General features: G+C 35.8%; 1 protein-coding gene and 1 long non-coding RNA gene across 7 annotated transcripts in view; both read left to right on the top strand.

Annotated features, from left to right (window-relative positions):
• Positions 1-18,240, top strand: part of ELOVL7 (ELOVL fatty acid elongase 7) — a 74,636-nt gene extending 56,396 nt beyond the window's left edge. The window contains exons 1-7 of one of the 6 annotated variants that reach the window (XM_036409702.2): positions 2,529-2,546; positions 5,357-5,441; positions 6,152-6,232; positions 7,042-7,098; positions 9,295-9,400; positions 14,682-14,818; positions 17,995-18,240. In XM_036409702.2, coding sequence (XP_036265595.1) covers positions 6,158-6,232; positions 7,042-7,098; positions 9,295-9,400; positions 14,682-14,818; positions 17,995-18,204 — 585 coding nt within the window. In that variant the 5' untranslated portion in view covers positions 2,529-2,546; positions 5,357-5,441; positions 6,152-6,157 and the 3' untranslated portion in view covers positions 18,205-18,240. Of the gene's footprint in view, positions 1-2,286; positions 2,547-5,356; positions 5,442-6,151; positions 6,233-7,041; positions 7,099-9,294; positions 9,401-14,681; positions 14,819-17,994 lie in introns of those variants that run through there. The other 5 variants (XM_036409696.2, XM_036409697.2, XM_036409701.2 and 2 more) reach the window with 5 other exon arrangements.
• Positions 18,241-19,888: 1,648 nt separating this feature from the next.
• On the top strand, positions 19,889-21,171 carry LOC118703079. Its single transcript, XR_004982914.1, has 2 exons — positions 19,889-20,239; positions 20,315-21,171. It is a non-coding gene; the product is annotated as an uncharacterized LOC118703079 (long non-coding RNA).

The following is a 21,171-nucleotide window of genomic DNA, read 5'->3' as shown; positions in this document are numbered from 1 at the left end:
CACACACATACACACTCTTAGAAAAGAACAATCAGACTAGTAGTAATAAGTCAGAACTTTGGTGACCCCTGGGGTACAGACTCTCAGACGGCCTGCCTTTGCATCCTCTGCTTTCATCTTGGCTCCACTTATGCACTTAAACCCAACTCTGATGCCAAATAGAAGATGCATCATCAGCCTTTTCTCTCTAGGGAACAGAACTTACCTCACCCCTGATCTTTGGCAGTTTGTGAAATCATAGACTGATTCAGGATTAACTTTAAATATCACTGAGCAGTCCCATCTTACACCCCCCCATCAAAGTCACCAATCCACACCTGTCTTATACACTTTTCATTACGGGAAGCCCACTAGATCACATGGAAAATAAACAGTTTTCAGAGTCATGAGCATTATATTAAAGACTTTTGATTTTATCTGCTCAGTGGAGAGAGCTAATTCATCAGAGGAATAATCTGAGTACAACTACTAGTATACTTTTAGGAATTTGGTAGTTGTAGGGAAGAATGTCACTGATTGGATCAGCAGGCAGGAAAACCACAGAAATGACTCCTGCAGGGCAATGGTGAGAGACTCTTAGGCCCTAAATATAAGAGAAAGAAGTTTACCCAAAGCAGCTTTTTCTCAAAATATGGATGCCTAGGACCCATATGGAGCCTAGGACTCTGATTTCGTTGGATCTGGGTCATTTTTTGGCCACTTGACTTTTAAACATTCCAGAGGTGACTGCTCTGCTGAATTGAGACCTGCTGTCATAATAACATTTACTAAGCACTTATTTTTTCCTGGGCTTTCTGAATACAGTAACTCACTAAATCCTCTAGGAAATATAAGCTATTTTATTTTTCAATTACACTTTACATTCAATATTATTTTGTATTCGTTTTAGGTGTACAGTGTAGTGGTCATATAATCATATACTTTACAGTGTTCCCTCTAATATTTCCAGTGCCCACTTTGCACCATACATAATTATTACAATATAGGTAATTGACTATATTTCCTATATTGTACTTTACATCCCGGTGACTATTCAGTTACTACTAATATGTACTTCTTAATCCCTTCACCTCTTTCACACAGTCCTCCCAAATCTCTTTCCTTCGATACATGCTGCTTTATGTCCAGTTCTTAGAGGAGGAGACTAAGCAAAGAGACTTTAAGTCAGTGGCCCCAAGTCAGGAGGGATTCCAGGATCACAACTCGAGAGCTTGCTGAAATAGGATTAAAAAGCATAGTGTTTTGTTTTATTATTTGCTTTCAAATAACAATGAATCTAATTAACTAGCTTTCCCCTAAGGATATGAAAAAAATCTGTAGCACGTGAAAGTCACTCACAGGGTTTTCAAAAAGGTGTGTGCTTACAATGCTAAATTATAAGAAAAGGTTGTTTATTTAAAAATTATTTTCTTCTACTTCCTGAGCCAGCCCAGAATGCTTTTTCCTGACTTGTTTTATTTGTACTGTTGCCAGCAGAATAACCAAAAGATGATGATGTCATTTGACTTCCCCCCTTGCTGAGTCAATGAAAGAAGAAAATAAGCCTTCAATTCAGGAATTCCTTTATTGACACTTAAAAAACAACAACAACTAGTTTTCAATCATCCATGTGATGTGTGTTACTAACAGAAACATTTAGGAAAAAAATAATTTGTATTGTCACCATCCAAAAGAGATAATGTTAATTAACATCCTTACAGGGGTTCTTTGGTATTGGTTTTAGGTCCTTATTTCGCTGGGGATAAAAACTATACATATTAATGTGGCTTATGATATGTGTGTACTTTTAGTATATAAAAGAATGTCTGGATGGAGGAACTCTAAAATGTTACTGTTGGTTATGGTGGGTGGTAGGACCTTACTGGCTATTTTCTGTCCTCCAGATGCACTCCACATGCTGTGCTGGGGCCTGGAGAGTGACCAGTATGAACTATATCCATGAGCATGCTCTCCTGCCCTCTGGTTTCTGGTTGGGTTCAGCCAATGGAGAACCCTAGGAAACTGGGGAGAGGGAGGAGGGTGGTGTTGGGGTATCAGTTCTCCTGACCCCTTACTTGAAGAATTGCCTTGTGATGGCTGAATCCCTCAACTGAAGGTCACAGCTCTTCTACAGGGGGCTACTCCATATGACTCTCTCCTGGGTTGTGGTAACTACCTTCCTTTGCCCTTTGAAGCCTCTGGTGCTAACAGCCTCACTGTTTCTAACCCCATCACTATCCCTGATAATTTCCCTTTACTCTGAAGATGGTAGTGATCATTGCCCATGTAGTCTGCTGTCAAGATTAGGGTCTAGGTGCTCACTTAAAGAAATGCTGGTTGCTCTTGATGTGTACTTACATCTTGTTTTTCTCTTAGATCCAAGAGTTGAAGACTGGTTCTTAATGTCATCACCTCTGCCACAAACCATCATCTTGGGACTCTATGTCTATTTTGTCACTTCTCTGGGACCAAAGCTCATGGAAAATCGAAAGCCCTTTGAACTCAAGAAAGCGATGATAACGTACAATTTTTTCATAGTACTCTTTTCTGTGTATATGTGTTATGAGGCAAGTGTCTTTAGTATTCCTAATGGGAGAATTTTGCCTGAGTTTACCTGTTTATCAGTCATTATGTTTCTTGTTATGATAAAACTTTTTGAGATTTAAGGAATTTTAGAATCTTAGCTCACTAGAGTAGGGATTTGCCCCAAATTGTTACATATAGACCAGGTATTAAACCTTTTAGAGGACCTAAGTATAATTTACTCATAGGTAATGAGAATTATTAACAATAAGTCCAGGGACTGGCACATAGTTAGCCTTAATAGATAAATTGTATGAATCCATAAATGTTAGGTTTTTAAAAAATATATATATTTTATTGATTTTCCACAGAGAAGAAGGGATAGAAATAGAGAGCTAGAAAAATCGATTAGAGAGAAACATTGACCAGCTGCCTCCTGCACAACCCCTACTGGGGATGTGCCCGCAACCAATGTGCATACCCTTGACCGGAATCGAACCTGGGACTCTTCAGTCCACAGACCGACGCTCTATTCACTGAGCCAAACCAGTTTTGGCCATAAATGTTAATTTTAAGAAAACATACTTGGACAAATTAAGTAACTTGCTCAAAGTAGCATAGCTGGTAAGTGCAGGACTGATATTTGAATCCAGGTCTGACAGCAGAGCTCATTCTGACTAATGAGTTGTTCTCCTCATGGTAGGAATATTTAGTTTCTACACGAGTGATGATGGTGGGTTGTTTGGGTTTGGTTTAGCCAAGCTTTGGGGGAATAGAGAACTTAGACTTACATGAAGCAGTACGTAAGGGAGCCTGCCCCTTAATTGTCAGTAAGAGAGGTGGGGATCTTTCAGAACCTAAAAGCAGACTCATGGATTCACTTTCTCTCCCTCTGCTATTAACATGTCTTAGCTACCCTCACTGCTTTTCTGAGATTTCTTGCCTCTCCAATACTGACTGGCTTCCTCATACTGGAACTCACAAGAGATCCAGCAAAGCCCCTCTGGCTCTCCTGGTTCCCACCATGAATCCACCTGGTTGGGTTGCCCTCACTTTGTTCTGACTTCATCCTCATAGGCCCCTCAGAAGTCTGGACTTACTTTTCTGTCTTCCATTTCTTCTATGTTATTTTTAAAATTAACTCAACAGGCCACCTTACTGTCCTTTCTGGAGCATAAGTAACTGAAAGGGAAGAACAGAAAAAATACAATATTATCAGAAATAGGATATAGCCTACTGTAAGACAGTGTTAAGAACTGACCTGGGAGCCAGGAGACCAGGAGCTAGTTAGTCCCAGTTATGCTACTAATTAGCTACCTGATTTTGAGCACATTAACTTCTTCGAGCCTCAGGTCTCCCATTGTATAAAGTCAGCATTGAACCAATTGTCTCTCAGGTTCCTTTATGCTATATCTGACTGTGTCATTGAAAATACTATCCTTAAATATATTTCTTAGGAAATATTTCAGTTGTAACCGATTAGTTTTGATTTCTATTTTGGCAATCACAACATAAAAGAAGGTTTGAAAATATCTGAATTTGAAAGTGTATTTCTCATTAACCACTAATACCAGAGTTACTTATATATCCACTTTGGTGTTTATTAATGGACAGCCTAAAACATAGACACATATGTCAAAAACTCCACAGACTTTTAGAATGTTCTTAAACTTAACATCAGGAAGGCATTCAGTTCCACTCTTTGTTTAAACAAAGACTTTTGTGGCTGAGCATCCTGTCATCTCCAGAACACATCCGAACTCATGGTTTATTGGGTGGAGCATGATTGCATTTGGTCTCCAGTAAACACCTCTACTAGGGAGTTAGGGAAATATGAGCAAGGTGAAAGGTAGATCAGACTAAAGGAACCCACGTGCCTTATTTTTTAGTGATGGTTTGAATGTGTTAGTTGGCACGAGTTAGGCACTAATAAAGAGAGACCAGCCAGGCCGTTGTACCTCAATGGTTGAGTATCGATCCATGAACCAGGAGGTTATGGGCTCAATCCCCAGTAGGAGGTGTGCAGGAGGCAGCAGATCGATGATTCTCTCTCATAATTGATGTTTCTCTTTCTCTCCCACCCTCTCTCTGAAATCAAGAAAAACATAATTTTAAAAAGAGAGAGAGAGACCAATGAAGTCCCCACAAAAGGCCAAGTCACACAGCGCAGTGCTTGTTTGGGTCAGGGAAAGGGGCGAATCAGTCATGTTAGTTTAAGTAAATGGATTTAGCGTTTTCCTTACATCAGTCAGAAGTTAAGTCTGAGCTCAGGAGAATATGAGGATGCTCATTGACAGATTTTGTAAAGAATAAGTCATTTCTGTATCACATTCCCTGTTCCTTAGAGAAAATTTATTGACTGTTTTTTGTAAGATATTTTTTCTCATCTGTGAAATATGTCTTATACTTTTCTGAATCTTAATTTTCAAGATTTCATAACTTACCAAGTTAACATTGTGATTAAATTATCTCGTGACATAAGCTAGGAGCTGGATTTAGAAAAATATGGTATATTTTTAAATACCACAGTCTAAATAGTTGTTCTTTCTCCTTTGTTCCTTTTTACCATGGAAATGTCATTCTGATAATGCCTCATACACCTTTGCTTTTTTAGAAGTTGATTTATTGTAAAGTTGTCATTTTAGCTTTAATAGCAATTAAAAATAGAAATTTAAAGTGTACTTTAATGGCATAAAATGATATAACCATTATACCGAGAAAGAAGACATTCTTGGGAAGATATTAGCACTTATGAGAACAGGGTATCAAAAAAAGAGAAGTGGTCATATTTTCAGAGCTCTAAATTAATTTAGGAATTAATTTAAAATTACAGTCCTTAGTTTTTCATTTTCAGATACTGTTTTAAAAGAAGACCTTCCCACCATCAGACTGAAAGAATGTCAATGTAATCTTTGAATTGCGGTTCAGACTTACCAACAGTAAGCTTTTTCTTCTCACCACTAGTAGAAGGTCACTTTGTGGGTGTGCTGGAATTAAGACTTGCTAGTTTGCATTTTTTAAGCTTGAGATTTTCCTTTCTTACTTGTCATGTGGGTCCAAAGCCAAACTAATATCTGAGTCTTGTGTTTGGTCAACCTTAATTTTAAGAGCCATGGGTTACTACCATTTCACATCACACCAACTAGCTAAGGTCAGGAAAAAAAAAGCAGTGTATCTTATGAGTACACTGAGGAATGGTTTACTCATTTATTTTTTGACTATTTGGGACATTTAGAGATCAGCAGAAAAGACTGAATTCAGGCCCATTTATTCTCTTTAGAATATACAAACATAAGCACAGGCATATATAGATATACCTAATATGTACATATACTAGCATATACTTCCAGTATTTGATATTTAAGCAAAAACACTCCCAGTGTTTTGTTCTCCACTATATTAGAATAATTATCCCAAGAAATGAACATTTTAGTCCAAACCCAGTTTATCTAAATAAGGTATGAGTTTATGGTTTTGAAAATTCTTACTGCTTTCATATCCAGTGAGTTCTTAGTTTGTAATTGTTCTTGTTCATTTTTTCCCCTCCACAATGGCTGCTGATCAGCTGAGAATTTAATGAAGAAACAGTCAAAACTGCCTTTGTTGTAGCAAATGTTTCCTTCTTTAAAATGCATGTGCTCTCTTGCAGTTTGTGATGTCTGGCTGGGGTACAGGTTATTCATTTCGATGTGAAATTGTTGACTATTCACGGTTGCCTACAGCGTTGAGGGTAAGTTTCTCTTTGGAAAAACTAGTAACTCAAAATTAATTTTAAAACTTTTTGGGCTCCATTTGTAATAATGTGAATTCAGAATGAGTGACTCAATTATTAAGATATGTATATTGAAAGAAAAGCTAAAATTTACCAGCTAGAAATAACCAAAGTCGGGTATGTTATTTTCTGTAAAATGTAAAAGTAAATTCTTATCCTGTTCCTCAAACAACTTAAAAAAGAATTATAATATGATCCAGCAATTCTGCTTCCAGTTCTAAAAGAACTAAAAGCATGAACTCAAAAAGGTATTTGTACACCCATATTTATAGCAGCATTATTTACAGTAGCCAAAAGGTGGAGGCATGAAAGGTTAAAAATGTGGTGTATGCATATAATGGAATATCATTCAGTCTTAACAAGGAAGGAAGTTCTGACACATGCTCCAACATTCACAAACCATAAAAACATTATGCAAAATGAAATAATCCAGGCACAAAAGGACAAATACTGTATGCTTCTACTACCTGAGGTACCTAAAGTGATATTCAGAGACAGAGAGTAAAATGGCCTTTGTCAGAGGCTGTGGGGGAGGGGCGACGGGGCGTCGTTTTATTAGGTACATGGATGGGTATCTCTATGCATGGATGGTGGTGATGGTTGCATAACAATGGGAATGTACTTAATGCTACTGAACTGTACAGTTAAAAACAGTTAAGATGGTAAATTTTATATTATAGGTATTTTGCCAAAATTAAAAAGAACTAAATTTCCCCCCATGTAAAAATAAAACAAAAAGAAATTCAGATTTATGTGTGTTTTTGCAGATGGCACGCACCTGCTGGCTTTATTACTTCTCCAAATTCATCGAGCTATTAGATACTGTGAGTATGTAGTCATTTCATTTGGTAAATGTTTGATCTTTTGATGAAAGCAATAAACTAGAGTTCTGTTGTCCGATAACTTTGGTTATCTCTCTTCTTCAGGCAGACCTGCCTTTTCTTATCAGTAATATTAGAAAATAGATAGGATAAGCTTATTTTTCAGTCGTTTGCCAACTCCAAAATGTGTTCTTATGTGTCTACCACCTGTTTAAGATAAGCGTGTAACTGACACATTGAAGAGAAAACTGCATCTTTCTTTAGATGGATGACAGTTGTGCTGGGAAGCAAGTTTAGGAGGAAAAGAGCAGAGAAAACTTTACCTTTGGTCCTTCTTACAAAAACCCTGTGTTATCATACTTTTTTAAGAGGATAAAGGCTTCAAACTTTATAAACTTACACAATAATATTGTCACTCTGGCATATCAGTTATTTTGGAAATACCAAAACTACCTTCAGCTGCCCTCTGAATCCTCTGTCTGCCTGGGAATAAGCTGAATTTGGGTGACTGGACCCTGGGAGTGCTATAGATCAGGGTCCATAAGGAGAGGAGAAAGTCCTATGCCTTTGTTTCCGGAGTAGGAAAGCTGTGTAATTATTATATCTTTGTGGTACGTGGGCCTTGGCTATCTGGAAACAGTCTTGGGCCTAAGTGTGTTCTCTTTTCAGAATATATAACAAATCTCAATATGCTTTTACCTTCCCAGATGACTATGCATAATGTAATAACTGGAAAGGATTTTTTGTGAGCATAAAATCACTCCTATTGTTCTCAAAAGTTAGCATGCATTAGAATCACCTGGAGGGTTTACTAAAAACACACAAGCCCTGTAGCCTGATCCCTAGAGTTTCTAATTCAATGGGTTTTGGGTGGAGCTTAAAAATTTGCATTTCTAGCAACTTCTCAGGTGATGTTATGACTTGGTCCAAGGTTCACATTATGAGAACCCTTGCTTAGGCCAGTCAGCCTTCATGGTGTAGTCAATTTACTCGCATTAAAAAGCCAAAAGGCTAGGCCCCAACCTCAGAGACTTGGAGCTAGGTGATCTAGAGTAGATACCAGGCATGGCTATTTTTTAAAAAAGACTTTCTTGGACATTATTACATGCAGCCACGATTAAGAACTATTGATCTTTTGAAGTCCAAAGCACTCAGTCTGAAAATACTGAGGTTCAATGACTTACCCAAAGGAATACTGCCACTGATGGGCTAGGATCTCAGATTGCTGTCTTCCGGTTTTTCCTGCACCGTGCTGCCTTCTCTCATGTGCGCAAGCAAATGCATTGGGCTTCATTGTTTCTGCTTTGCATGTTCTCAGGTCTGGCTTACATAAGGAAATGGTTGCTGCCTCTGTGTCCATCCTTAAGCCACACTTTTTGAGATACTCTTACTAGTACTTTTGTTTCTGCTACTCTGTTTAGTCCTATAGAATTTGGACTATATTTCAAAGTCTAATTCATTGTTGCTCTCCTGAATTTTGAGTACCTTTTTGGACATTTAATCCTGCTTTTGAAATTTTTTTGGAAAAATTTTCCTTCAAATTCTTTCTATTCTTTGCCTTTGTTTGTAGAGTTACTGCAAACCACTTAGGTACATTCAGTCTGGAGGGTGCTTTCTTTGCCCCCCTTGTTTTTCCAAGGCAGCTTTGCTTTCTTTTCTGTCCTATTTCCCCAATTAACTCTTCAAGTGTTTTCCTCTTCATTTTTCTTGATTTATTGCAAGTCCTCTTTATTTGCTTAATCCATTACCTAAATTGGGAAAATGTATTAAAGAGCCATGTAGAATAATGTCAGTTCTAAGAATTAAGATTCCATGCCATACATGTACATGTGTTTGTTTGTTTGTTTTTTGTGGTTGTTGTTTTTTTTTTGCCAATAATATTTTTTCCATATATTTTGGGCCATATTCATCATTTAATATCTTTGATTTTTTTCAAATCTGCATGGAATTTCTTTTCTTTTTTTTTTTTTTTTTTTTTTTTAACCTTTTATCGATTCTCCCATGACTAGGCATCATACCCAAGTTCCTTCATACTAATTGGCTTTTGAACTTGAAGAATCAGCTGCTTCTATGAGCATTCTATAAGTCAGTCAAAGCAAATTGTGATGTGAAATAGTTTTACTTTGTCAATATTTTTATAACTCTAGATAAATTATTGCATGATTTTATATGAACTTGATTTTCTTTAAATTATTTCAGATCTTTTTTGTTCTGCGTAAGAAAAATAGCCAAGTGACTTTTCTGCATGTCTTCCATCATACCATCATGCCATGGACCTGGTGGTTTGGAGTCAAATTTGCTGCAGGTAGCCAAGGGAGAGTTGGGATCATTTCTTATAAATACTAATATTTTTGTATGGTATAAACACAAAATCTATCCTTAAGTGTGATTTAAGAGCAACTCAAAACGTCAAAGAATCACTTTTATCAAACTTCTAACTTTTATTATTACTTAAAACCTAAATGTAGGACTCTTACCCAGATTCTTCTCCAACTCTCCATTCTTTAGAAATGCATTGACTTTTGGGTATAGTCTTCTACATATATTTTAGTTGTTTTGTTTGTATTTTATTATTTTCCCAAGGAGTTCTATTAAATATCTTTTAAAAATAAAAAATAAACAAAATGGTTTTATAGGAATGTAATTAGGTATCTATTTCCTTATATGTATCCAGAGAGTTGGAATGTTTATCTCAAGCTACATGTTTTCTTTGCCTTCAAATTTCTAATAACTGATACACACTGTAAACCCTAAGAGCTCTGTAAAGATGTGTGAAATCGCAGTTGTCCCAACCTCTTTAAGCATCCTGCCATATTAAAGCATATTTTGTTACTGCTTTTCAAGTCAAGAATAGTTTAAGTCAAAAGCTTGGCTACAGGCTCTTTTGTTTGGTTTGGGTTTTATGCTTTTGAACATCTAGAATTGAAAAAAACAGGAGGTTAAATAATTTTACCTTATCATAAAGTTTTATTAAGTGATATTCCTAATGACATATTCTTATCTTATTAGCAAACATTTTATTTGTGCTAGTTTCTTAAATTTAAGACATCTTTAAGTAGGCCTGTAGCTCATAGTAAACAATGTTTTAGCATTTCTGTGAAAGGCTCACCTCTATTAGGCATTCTGATTCTGCAAAACTTAAAAAAAAGAAGAAAAGGAGGTGGGGGGGACCACAACTGAGTAACTTTTGTTTGCATTTTAGATTCTCTAGGCTTGGGGAGTCTAATCTGCATGTCTTATGTCTCAGAGCATGAGAAGACATTATCAGTGGCACACCAGAGGTGCTAAAACCCAGAGGAGCCAAGAGGGCATTGGATTTTTCAGTATGTAAACTATCTCCTTGCCCAAAATTGGCATTTATCTGTAGAGCATTTTTAAAAAGTAAATGTAGCCAAAACTGGTTTGGCTCAATGGATAGAGTGTCGGCTTGGGGATTGAAGGGTCCCGGGTTCGATTCCGGTCAAGGGCATGTGCCTTGGTTGCGGGCATATCCCCAGTGGGGGGTGTGCAAGAGGCAGCTGATCGATGACTCTCTCTCATCGATGTTTCTAACTCTGTATCTCTCTCCCTTCCTCTCTGTACAAAATCAATAAAATATATTATATATAAAAAAAGTAAATATAGCCATAATATTCTGGGAAGGGTGTGAGCAAGCATTATTCTATAAGTAATCTAACTATAAAACACAACATTAGGTCAAAAGTTGTAATAGAGCTGAAACCGGTTTGGCTCAGTGGATAGAGCGTCGGTCTGTGGACTGAAGGGTCCCAGGTTCGATTCCGGTCAAGGGCATGTACATTGGTTGCGGGCACATCCCCGGTAGGGGGTGTGCAGGAGGCAGCTGGTCTATATTTCTCTCATCGCTGTTTCTAGCTCTCTATTTCTATCCCTTCCTCTCTGTGGAAAATCAATAAAAATTTTTTTTAAAAAAGTTATAATAGAAATCTCTTCCTAAGTTATCTATTATGGCTGCATAAATTTTAGTAGAGAGCCAAGGAATAAAGTGCTATGGAGAACATAATGATTTGGTATGAAAATTATTCATTTAATGTCCTGTAATCCTTTTTAAAAAAATATGTTTTTTTGTTAAGAAAAAAAAAGCAAATGTAGCTGTTCTTATACTGTATGTTAATGTAAAAAATTAACTTGCACTAGAAGAGAGTCTCATCTGTGTCCATTTCGCAATAAAAGGGTAGCTATATTATTTAATCTCCATACTTTACTTTCTTTTTTGTTCTCTCACTTGCATATTATGCCTCTCGGTTCTTTCTTCAGTGATATTATTGACTTCTTTTTTGTGTTGGTGAAATATTGAAAATGACTCAACTATCCTCTATTTGAATGGTTATTACTTGTGTGTATATAATTGTGAAATGAAAATAATGTTGAGAGGCATCTTTTAAGCAGCTTGACTCCTAAATTATCAGGAATAGGTGACTATTCTGTTTTTAAAAGAAAAGGTTCTTTTACACCCTTATAACTTATTTACTCAGATTTCTTTCAGGAGACCAGAATATTAACCACAACACTGAATAATATATAAAAATAGAAAAAAAGATTGGAAAGCAATACCCCCAAATATAATTATTTAGAAATATTGACACAAAAAGTGGTTTCTCTCTCCTTCTCTGTATTTTATAATTTTTTTCTATATTGTATATCTGTTCATTCCATAATGGGAAAAATAAATTTTATTTGAAGAATGGAGTTTTGCACTTTTCTAATTTTTATCTTCAAATCAAGTTTAAACAAACAATACTTTCAATAATGAAAATTTAAACACATGATATACCTCAATTTTTCATTGTCACCATGTTTATGGACCTCAGGCACTTTGTAGTGGGTTCATTTTCCATTCCTTAATCCCTCTACTGCTTTACAAAATGTAAATATTAAAAAATAATATTTTTATTCTCTTGTGTACCATGGATTGGCATTTCTGTTCAGATCTTCATGGGAACTCTAGTATACACATGTACACCTGATACCTACTCAGTAACAAGCACAGAATAAGAGCTGAGGTATTTCCAGAGATATGGTTTGACATTGGCTCCCATCCCTCAAATGAAACTGCCTATTTCAAACTGTTCTTCCAAAATCTTTAGCATAATTGATCTCTATCTAGTGTTTAATTTCCTGTTGGCTTATTGTACAACTCTCTGGGATAATCGCCATCCAGTTTTCCTTTTGAATATGATGAAAATATTTTCGTGACATGTTTTTATATTAATTATGCACAGATTCCCGTCTAGATATATGGAGAATTATAATAATTAGCCAGGTGATTATTTTTCCCAAACCAAAGGACTAAAAGGTGATGGCACTAATTGTAATTCATTCTGAGATGTTTGCTTTTCAAAACTGTTATCAGAAAGAAGAAAGCAAGCTTAGAAAATACTTCTTGGAGAAGCCTTCCATAAACAATGCTACTCAACATGTGATATTCTGTTGAACAAACTCATCAAAATAACTTATTAGAAAGTAATCATAAACTAGAGAAAATAAGCAAGTTTGTTTAGATAGCTTATTTTGATCACTAATCCTTACTAAATACTCTTAGCTACACCAGTACTTTGTTAAATTCCTGTCCATGGTATCCTTGTTTTAGGACATTTAAATGATGAAAGCGTCTGAATGGGAGCATGGACATGCTTATGCCAAAAAATAAGAGTAGTGTCTTAATGAGACTGGCTCAGATGTAGTTGGTTATCCAGGGTATAGTATATTTCTTGTGTGTTTATAATCATGAGACACAAATAGAATTGAGAGGAATTTGGCTTATCCCTGTTAAGCAGCTTTAACTCCTAAACCATCAGGAATAGACACCTATTCTATTTTTAAAATGCCCCTAGAAAAGGTGTTTCCTCACCACTATATTTAGTTAAGTTTCTTTTGGGAAAGAAGACTAATCCAAATGTGTTTAATAAAAGTTGGGAGGCTGTTAATAAGCTTTATTAATTCAGTTTCTTCTGATTTGAAATGTGAGATAATTAAAGGATTACCTAAAATTTTATTTAGGAAGGGAAAGTTTATGAAGGGACAGTATATCATAAATGAGGCATTGGAGGAATATTTAAGCTACTTTAAAATACTTATTTAAAACAGGTTATTTTAAGGGAGTACTTTAGGAGTGATATATCTAGAATTGCTGCAATTATGAATGATTATTAAAGAGTAATTAGTTTCTACTGTGCAACAATTTTTATTTTGCTTTAAACTTTCTCTAATTTCTAGTGTCTATGAATTTGGTTCCTTTTCTAAAACAATCAGTTCAGATTTATGATATTTTGTTTTATTTCTGGAATTAAAGAATACTGGAATAAAGGAAATGGAATATCTTGGAGAAAAAATTAAATTTCCGGCCAATATTACTATGCTGAATTAGGTTCTACATAAAGAATGCAGATTCTTCTAGAATGAGCCACTTTGGAAAGAGAAGCTAGGGAAGAGTTTTGTTTTTTTCTCCCACTACCAACTAATCACCCTGTTACTCCTCCCCCTGTACTACTGGTCCAGTTAAAGGCAATTGAAATGATCTTTGCTTACATTCCCCCAGCATTCATTGATTCTATTCTAAATTAAATGTTATAAATAGGTGCTGTGGGGAAATTAGAAGATGAAAACCAAGATAGGATGGCACAATTCATAAAAATCAAATGGGAGCAGTAAACAAAGGTGGTTTAACAATAAATGTTTATTTGTATTTTAGAAAAACAAGTAATTGACTAAAGCAAATATAGCATAGCTTACTATTAATAATAAAAGCCAAAGTTTTGTGGTACTAAAAATATTTATTGAAAACTGATTGTAGAAAAAGTGAATTTGATTTCATACAATGACACTTTGCAAAAGTATTCTTCGTGGTTTTATTTATAATAACCCAAAATGGAAATAATTCAAATATCTTTTAATAAGAGAATGGATACATTCTTATGTATTCATATAGTATAATACTACATAGCAATAAAAAGGCAAACTACTAAAATACACACCAACATGAGTGAATATTAAAAACATGTTGATTGAAAGAAAGGCACAAAAGACTATATCTAGTATAATTCTAACTATATGAAGTTTAAAAGCAGGCAAAACTAATGGTTGATTATAGAAATCAAAATTAAGGTTACAAGGTTTAAAGGGAATATGGGAGCCTTACCTGGTGTCACAAATGTTTTATATCTTGAATTTGGTAATGTTTACTTGAGTCTATGCATATGTACACTTAAGGTTCATGCACTTTGTGTTAACTCTCACTAAAAATGAGCTTGATTACTATTATTTAGTAATATATCATGTTAACTCCGATTGTTAAAATAAAACCAAATCATAAGCCCATCTTTAGTCAAGATATAACAGAATAAGGGCATACTAGGCTATTTTCTAAGATTTGTATATTATATTTTACTCAATAAATGTATTATCTGTCCAGCTCTCTAATTTGATACTGTTTATTAAGATTGATGTTCACATAATGTGTGTTTTTCCCCCAATAAAATTAAAAAATAAATATACTAAAATCTCAGGTCAGACAAAAATGTGTCTTATTCGAGGAAGTGCACCCATTTGACAATTATTTCATTTTCCAGGTGGTTTGGGAACATTCCATGCCTTTCTAAACACAGCTGTTCATGTAGTCATGTATTCCTACTACGGACTATGTGCACTGGGACCAGCCTACCAGAAGTATTTGTGGTGGAAAAAATATTTGACATCATTACAGCTTGTGAGTAATTACTTGTCTTTAAAACAATATATAAAACTAAACTAGAGTCATTAGTTTTCCCTGTGAATTAGGATATTAACTAAACAAAGAACAAATTTTACAATACAATAAGGATATGAAGTGCCTGGACTCTATATGATATCACATGATTATCCTTTCTATCTTATTTAAACTGTTGTCAGGAACATTATTGAAAACAAAGAATATTTGGTAATCAAGAGGTTTAGACAATTATAATAAATCAAAATGTGTATCCATATGCCATCTTTATACTATTTTGTGTATTGCTATAAAACTAGAGGCCCAGTACATGAAATATATTCATGGGGGTTGGGGGGGTCCCTCAGCCCTGCCTGCACCCTCTCTAATCCGGGACCCCTCAGGGGATGTCTGACTGCCGGTTTAGGCCCAATCCCACAGTCAGACATCCCTCTCACAATCTGGGACCACTGGCTCCTAACTGCTCACCTGCCTGCCTGATTTCCCAAACCACTCTGCCTGCTTGATACCCCTAACTGCTCCCCTGTCTGCCTGATCACCCCTAACCGCTTCTACCTGCCAGCGTGGTCGCCCCTAACTGCCCTCCCTTGCTGGCCTGGTCACCCCTCACCACCTCTGACTTGGCTCCCACCATGTGGCTTTGTCCAGAAGGACATCCAAATGGATGTCTGGAAGATGTCCAGTCTATGTAGCATATTACCCTTTTATTAGTATAGATACACATTTATGAACGAAGTAATCTCAAAGTTATGTGAACCTCAGTAGGCATAATATTAAATTAGAAGTTAGAAATGTCATATTCTAGATAAATGATCTTGAGTGGTTATAACTTTGAGGGAACCATGAGCCTTCCTGTGTGCCTGCCTATCTAGTCTCACATTTCTAAGTCTATTTCCTCCAACTAGGAAAATACTGTGAGGATTAAAAGTCTACAGTTATTGGTAATATATATATCCAATAACCAAACATTAGGAAATGGTGAAATAAATTATTTTCATTTCTATGTTGGAATATTACAAAGTCATGAAAATTATTTAAAATTTATTTTTAAGCGTGTCCCCCCCCTCCCAATAGCACACATTAGAGCACTGTCCTCAAGTAAACAGCGTTCAGAATTGCAGAGGCACTCCATTTAGACCTAATAAGGCTTTCCAAGCATTAATCCTAAAAATGCATGGCATACAATTTTTCTGAAGAGTGACCATAGGTTGAGATGCTGATTGCTTTACATTTTATCTTCTATTAAAAGAAAATTTCTATGATCCTCATGTTTCCAGATTTATAGTCTATAACACATGTGTCAAACACAAGGCCCGCGGGCCAAATCCGTCCCGCCAGGCCTTGCAATGTGGCCCGCACCGCGCTGTCATCACTGCACTCCACTGCGTTTCCATCACAATGACAGTTTATGACTGTTCAGTTAACCATTCGGCCCGCGATTTAGGCTGGATTTTAGATTTTGGCCCCTTCTCTGATTGAGTTCGACACCCCTAGTCTATAATGTAGTGTTATATTCTGACAATAATACTAAAGAGAAAGTATGAATTTAGGTGTAGATAGCCTGTTGAAATTGATATTCTATTAAAATCCTACAACTTGCTAAATGAAGTTTGGCATATTTATACAATGTGTTCTCCCAGGTGAGAGACGGATATTTTAGTCTGTAAGGATATTAAATCAATATCAGAGTATATCCTTGCAGAATTGTTTATTGTATTTTAGATTGACAATACCCTAAATAACCATTCCCAAGGAAATAGTGCAATATATTATTTTAACTCCTACTTTGGAGTATTATAAAGTCATAAAAATCATTCACAATTGCTTTTTCTTAAAGTATACTTTCTGATTTTAAAATAACATATGCTCATTGGAGAGAAATAGGAACATCAAGGTAAGCAAAGAGAAAAAATATATATAATTCACCACTCAGGGAAAATCAGAGCTGGTATTTTATTTTATTCTTATCTAGCTTTTCTCCTCTATACACATATATGTATACCTTTTGCATGATTTGTATTATACTGCATGTAATATTTTGTATTAAGCTTTTTTTTACTTAACATACTCTTAAATGTTGTAAAGACTCTTTAGCAATGTGGAAAAATACTTATATAGAAAGGATAGATTTTTGTTCATTATTAATACATGTATAACTGATACATGTATTATTCCACATGTATCAGTTATACACAATCATATCTGCATAGAGCGTAGAGGATATTGCTTAGGCTTCCTAAAGTTTCATTTCTTTCTCTGCAAAATGAGATGAATAACTCTCAGGAAAGTCATAGAAGTTCCTTAGGAAACTTTAGGAAAGTAATAGAAGTTCCTTAACATAATACAAGGAAAGTTGATGATGATAATAAAAGAAACTATGTAAAAATCTTGACTGCAGTGATAACTGGATGAATTATGGGTAATTGTTATTTATTTATAGATTTTTACTTTTCTAAAATTTCTACACAACACATGTTGCCTTTTAGTAAGGGGAAAATATATTTTAAAAATCTGGATATATTAACTGTCCTTCTTAAGACTATGTAAATTGTTCTGGAACACAGAGTCTTTGGGCATAACTAAGAAGGTCCCCAATACTGTCTCATTCAGTCTCTGGCAAATAGTATATATTTTTATCTATTAACAGTGGAGGACAAATGGCAGATCTGAGGAATCAGACATGCCTTTGTGCCTACAAAACTGGTGGGGCTCTAATTAGAATATTTTTCTTTTCCCAGAAGTGAAATACCTAATCTAACAACAAACTATTTGAGATTGAAACTACCTGAAAGAGTAGGCTGTAAGGTAGTGGTCCCATGTGCATTTCATCAATCAAAGTCTTCCATCAAAGACTTGCAAAACACTTGCCCTGTTGGTTCTCTGAGTAGAAAAGGGCTGCTGTGTTGCTCAGCAACAGGCACATTTGCATAGGTCCTCTGGAGTTGTGCAGTTTGGTGGGACTGAATAGTGGTTCCAAATTCCCATCTGGATTTTAACACTGTTCCACCCACTCTCACTCCCATGGAGGCTAGATTGAAAGACAAAATTCCCTATCCAACAGTAGCTTGGAGGTGGTTGGAGAGTGTTTAAACGTAAGTAGCAAAGAATGCATTAAATAATTGCTCCTTTGTGACTCTTCCTATCTGAACAATATTTTTCATTCTTTCATCCGTTAGGTCCAGTTCATTATTGTCACCATCCACATAGGCCAATTCTTTTTCATGGAGGATTGCAAGTACCAGTTTCCAGTCTTTCTGTACATCATTATGAGTTATGGGTGCATCTTTCTGCTGCTCTTTCTCCATTTCTGGTACCGTGCTTACACCAAAGGTCAGAGGCTGCCCAAAACTGTGAAAAATGGAATCTGCAAAAACAAAGATCACTGAAATTCAAGTGCAACCTGAATCTATGAATGAGACTGATATCTTGTCTTCCTTGACAATCAAGTGATATTTCCATGTGCAGTGCATTTTGTATATTTTTCAAAAGCAAGAGCTTGTATTTTTATGATAAGTTATTGGGGTTTCTGATATTTGAGAGCCTATACTCCCAGATAACAGTCTCCTGATAATTAGAGCCTAAGGCAGCCCGTTTTTCAGCTGCTTTTAAACCTCATCTAAAGGTTTTATTTAATACATTTTGTTACACTAAAAGGATCATGTGAAATAGTACAGTACTTTTCAAAGAAGTTCAGTATAAATGAGAAATATCACTAGATATTTTGAGTACAGACAGAGATCCATGCTGTACAGTGGATTCCTCCTGCCAGGTCTGAAAACCTCTCATGTGGACTTGGGCATTGTAGCTTGTTGACTATACTCAGAAGACACTGTGTTTATTCTAGAGTTAAATTCCCATTCTAAAGAATTAACAAAAAAGAACATTAAGTTAATGTTGGGTAAGTTGTCATGTAGAATCACTAACAATTTTTAATGGATCTCTTGAGTAGTTGCCACCAGTTTTGCTGATAAGACTGTCTCACAACCTTTTGTCATATGAAGTGTTTAGAAGTAACACTCCTTTCAAGGGACACATTGATGCACTTAATACTAAGGTTAAGTTAATATTTTGAAAACAGGTGATTTTTTTTCTAATGGCTTAATGAGCACTGTGCTATTATTGTCTTTCAACTGTCTTTGTATGTTTCTGGAAAGAGGTGAATTTGTCAATGGAAAAAGTACTGTATAGCCCTAGCCAGTTTTGCTCAGTGGATAGAGCATCAGCCTATGGACCAAAGGGTCCCAGGTTTGATTCCAGTCAAGAGCATGTATCTCGCCCTAACTGGTTTGGCTCAGTGGATAGAGCATTGGCCTGCGGACTGAAAGTTCCCAGGTTCGATTCTGGTCAAGGGCATGTATCTTGGTTGTGGGCACATCCCCGGTAGGAGGTGTGCAGGAGGCAGCTGATCAATGTTTCTCTCTCTTCGATGTTTCTGACTCTCTATCTCCCTTCCTCTCTGTAAAAAAATTAATAAAACATATTTTTTAAAAAAGAGCATGTGCCTTGGTTGCAGGATCCTCCCCGGCTTGGGCCCTGGTCAGGGCTCCTGCAGGAGGCAACCAATCAGGTGTTTCTCTCACATCGATGTTTCTCTCTGTCTTCCCCTGTCTCTTCAATTCTCTCTGAAAATCAATGGGAAAATATCCTCAGCTGAGGATTAGCAAAATAAACAAAAAATAAATAAAGGTAATTAAATGTTTGAAAAGAAAAGTACTGTATAATTCACTGGGAAAAATCTGTTGTCTGTTGTATCATAATGTCACTTTCTTATATGGTCATTGTTTAAATGATTATCTTGGTTAAATATATATTGGTTAGATGTGTAAATGTTCATGTCATTAATATATTGCAGGTACCCTTAAATCATAAATGATTTTAGACTACCCACCACAGTTTCCAGAGATGTGTTAGAATGGCTTATGAAGCAATTGGAGGCAAATGGTGATACAGAGATTATCCAGGGAAGATTTAGTTATATGAATGTTTCTATTAAGAGAGAGAGAGATAGAGAGAGAGAGAGACAGACAGAGAGAGAGAGAGAGAGACAGAGAGAGAAAGAGAGAGAGAGACAGACTACATGATTGGTATTGTTATGGATATACTGCATAAAAAATATTTTCTAGACTTATTAACAGCCTGAATTTTTTTCAAACTTATAAATTATATAAAGAAGGACTAAAATTCATTTTGCAATGTTTTATTTCTTTAAAAATTGCTACTTTCTAAAATTCTCTTATTCTTGAACAAATAGATTTTTGTCCAAGAAACACCAATATTTGGACATTTAAAATTTTTCCTTATAGTTTGTTCCTGTTATATTTATGTTCAGTTTTTGAAGGACAGCTTATGCTTGTATTACTTCAAACCAGAGGTCGCTAACTGGTGGTCCGAGGACCACTGAAGGTCCATGAGGTCTGAATGGTTGGCAACAGCTGGTTTAAAGAAATCATTGGAGCAGTGGTCGCCAACCACTGGTGGTCTGTGAGGGTCCAAAAGGTTGGCAGCCGTTGCAAACAACTAGTATTGAAAGGCCTCAATTATTGTGTAACATGCAGTGATACTTAACTGTACAGCAAAGTCTGAGTGCTTACTCACTCTAAGCTTCTCTAGTTCTGTGTCTTCCCCCAGTCTGTAATCTATACCATGGCCTTTTCACACTTACCCTGTTCATAGGTTATGTGCCTTTAGTGATCTTTAATGACTTCACTTGTTGAAAATGGGGGAAATAAATATTTAAAAAAAAATAAAGAATAAAGAGCAGGAGAACAGAGCTAAAAGAAATAGCAGACTTAATTTACTTCTCTGAGAGTCTAAGGATTCCTTAAGTGTTTTCTTCTTTTGGCTTTTCAAATCCAACTTGTGCTAAATAAAAAGGTATGGTTGGTGCTGTCATATACTAGTACTCATACAATTGCCAAAGACCCCAGTAGGGTAAAGACCAAATGGAAGCAAAAATAAAAGAAGATAAAACAGGAGAGTTTGGTTTCTTTCCCTGCATCCTTTCTGACCTGCATTGTACGACTGCTGTTAATTGCCCTGCAGTTTTTGAAATATTTGAGGTGCCTACTAGTTCACAGTAACATGTGATAGAAACACATTCTAAATTATACAAATCGAAGAAACTATGTTACATGAAAAATCACAGATGGCAGAAACATCCTTGGTGTAAACATTGGCAGATAAAAATGCATCCACCGGATGCAGAATTTGCACAGTGTTTTTTATTAAAGGACTTTGTGGGTTACAGAGAGTTTCTGTTGGGGTTTCATCCCACTTTTCAGGATTTTATTGCCTTTGGATTTGCTTACCTAACAAATAAAGAGCCCAGTTACAAAATATGGTTTATGACATAA

The sequence above is a fragment of the Pipistrellus kuhlii genome, unplaced genomic scaffold (assembly GCF_014108245.1).
Source record: "Pipistrellus kuhlii isolate mPipKuh1 unplaced genomic scaffold, mPipKuh1.p scaffold_m20_p_4, whole genome shotgun sequence".
Taxonomy (NCBI): Eukaryota; Metazoa; Chordata; class Mammalia; order Chiroptera; family Vespertilionidae; genus Pipistrellus; species Pipistrellus kuhlii.
Note: the sequence above shows the minus strand (reverse complement) of the source record. Positions and strands in the feature narration are given on the sequence as shown.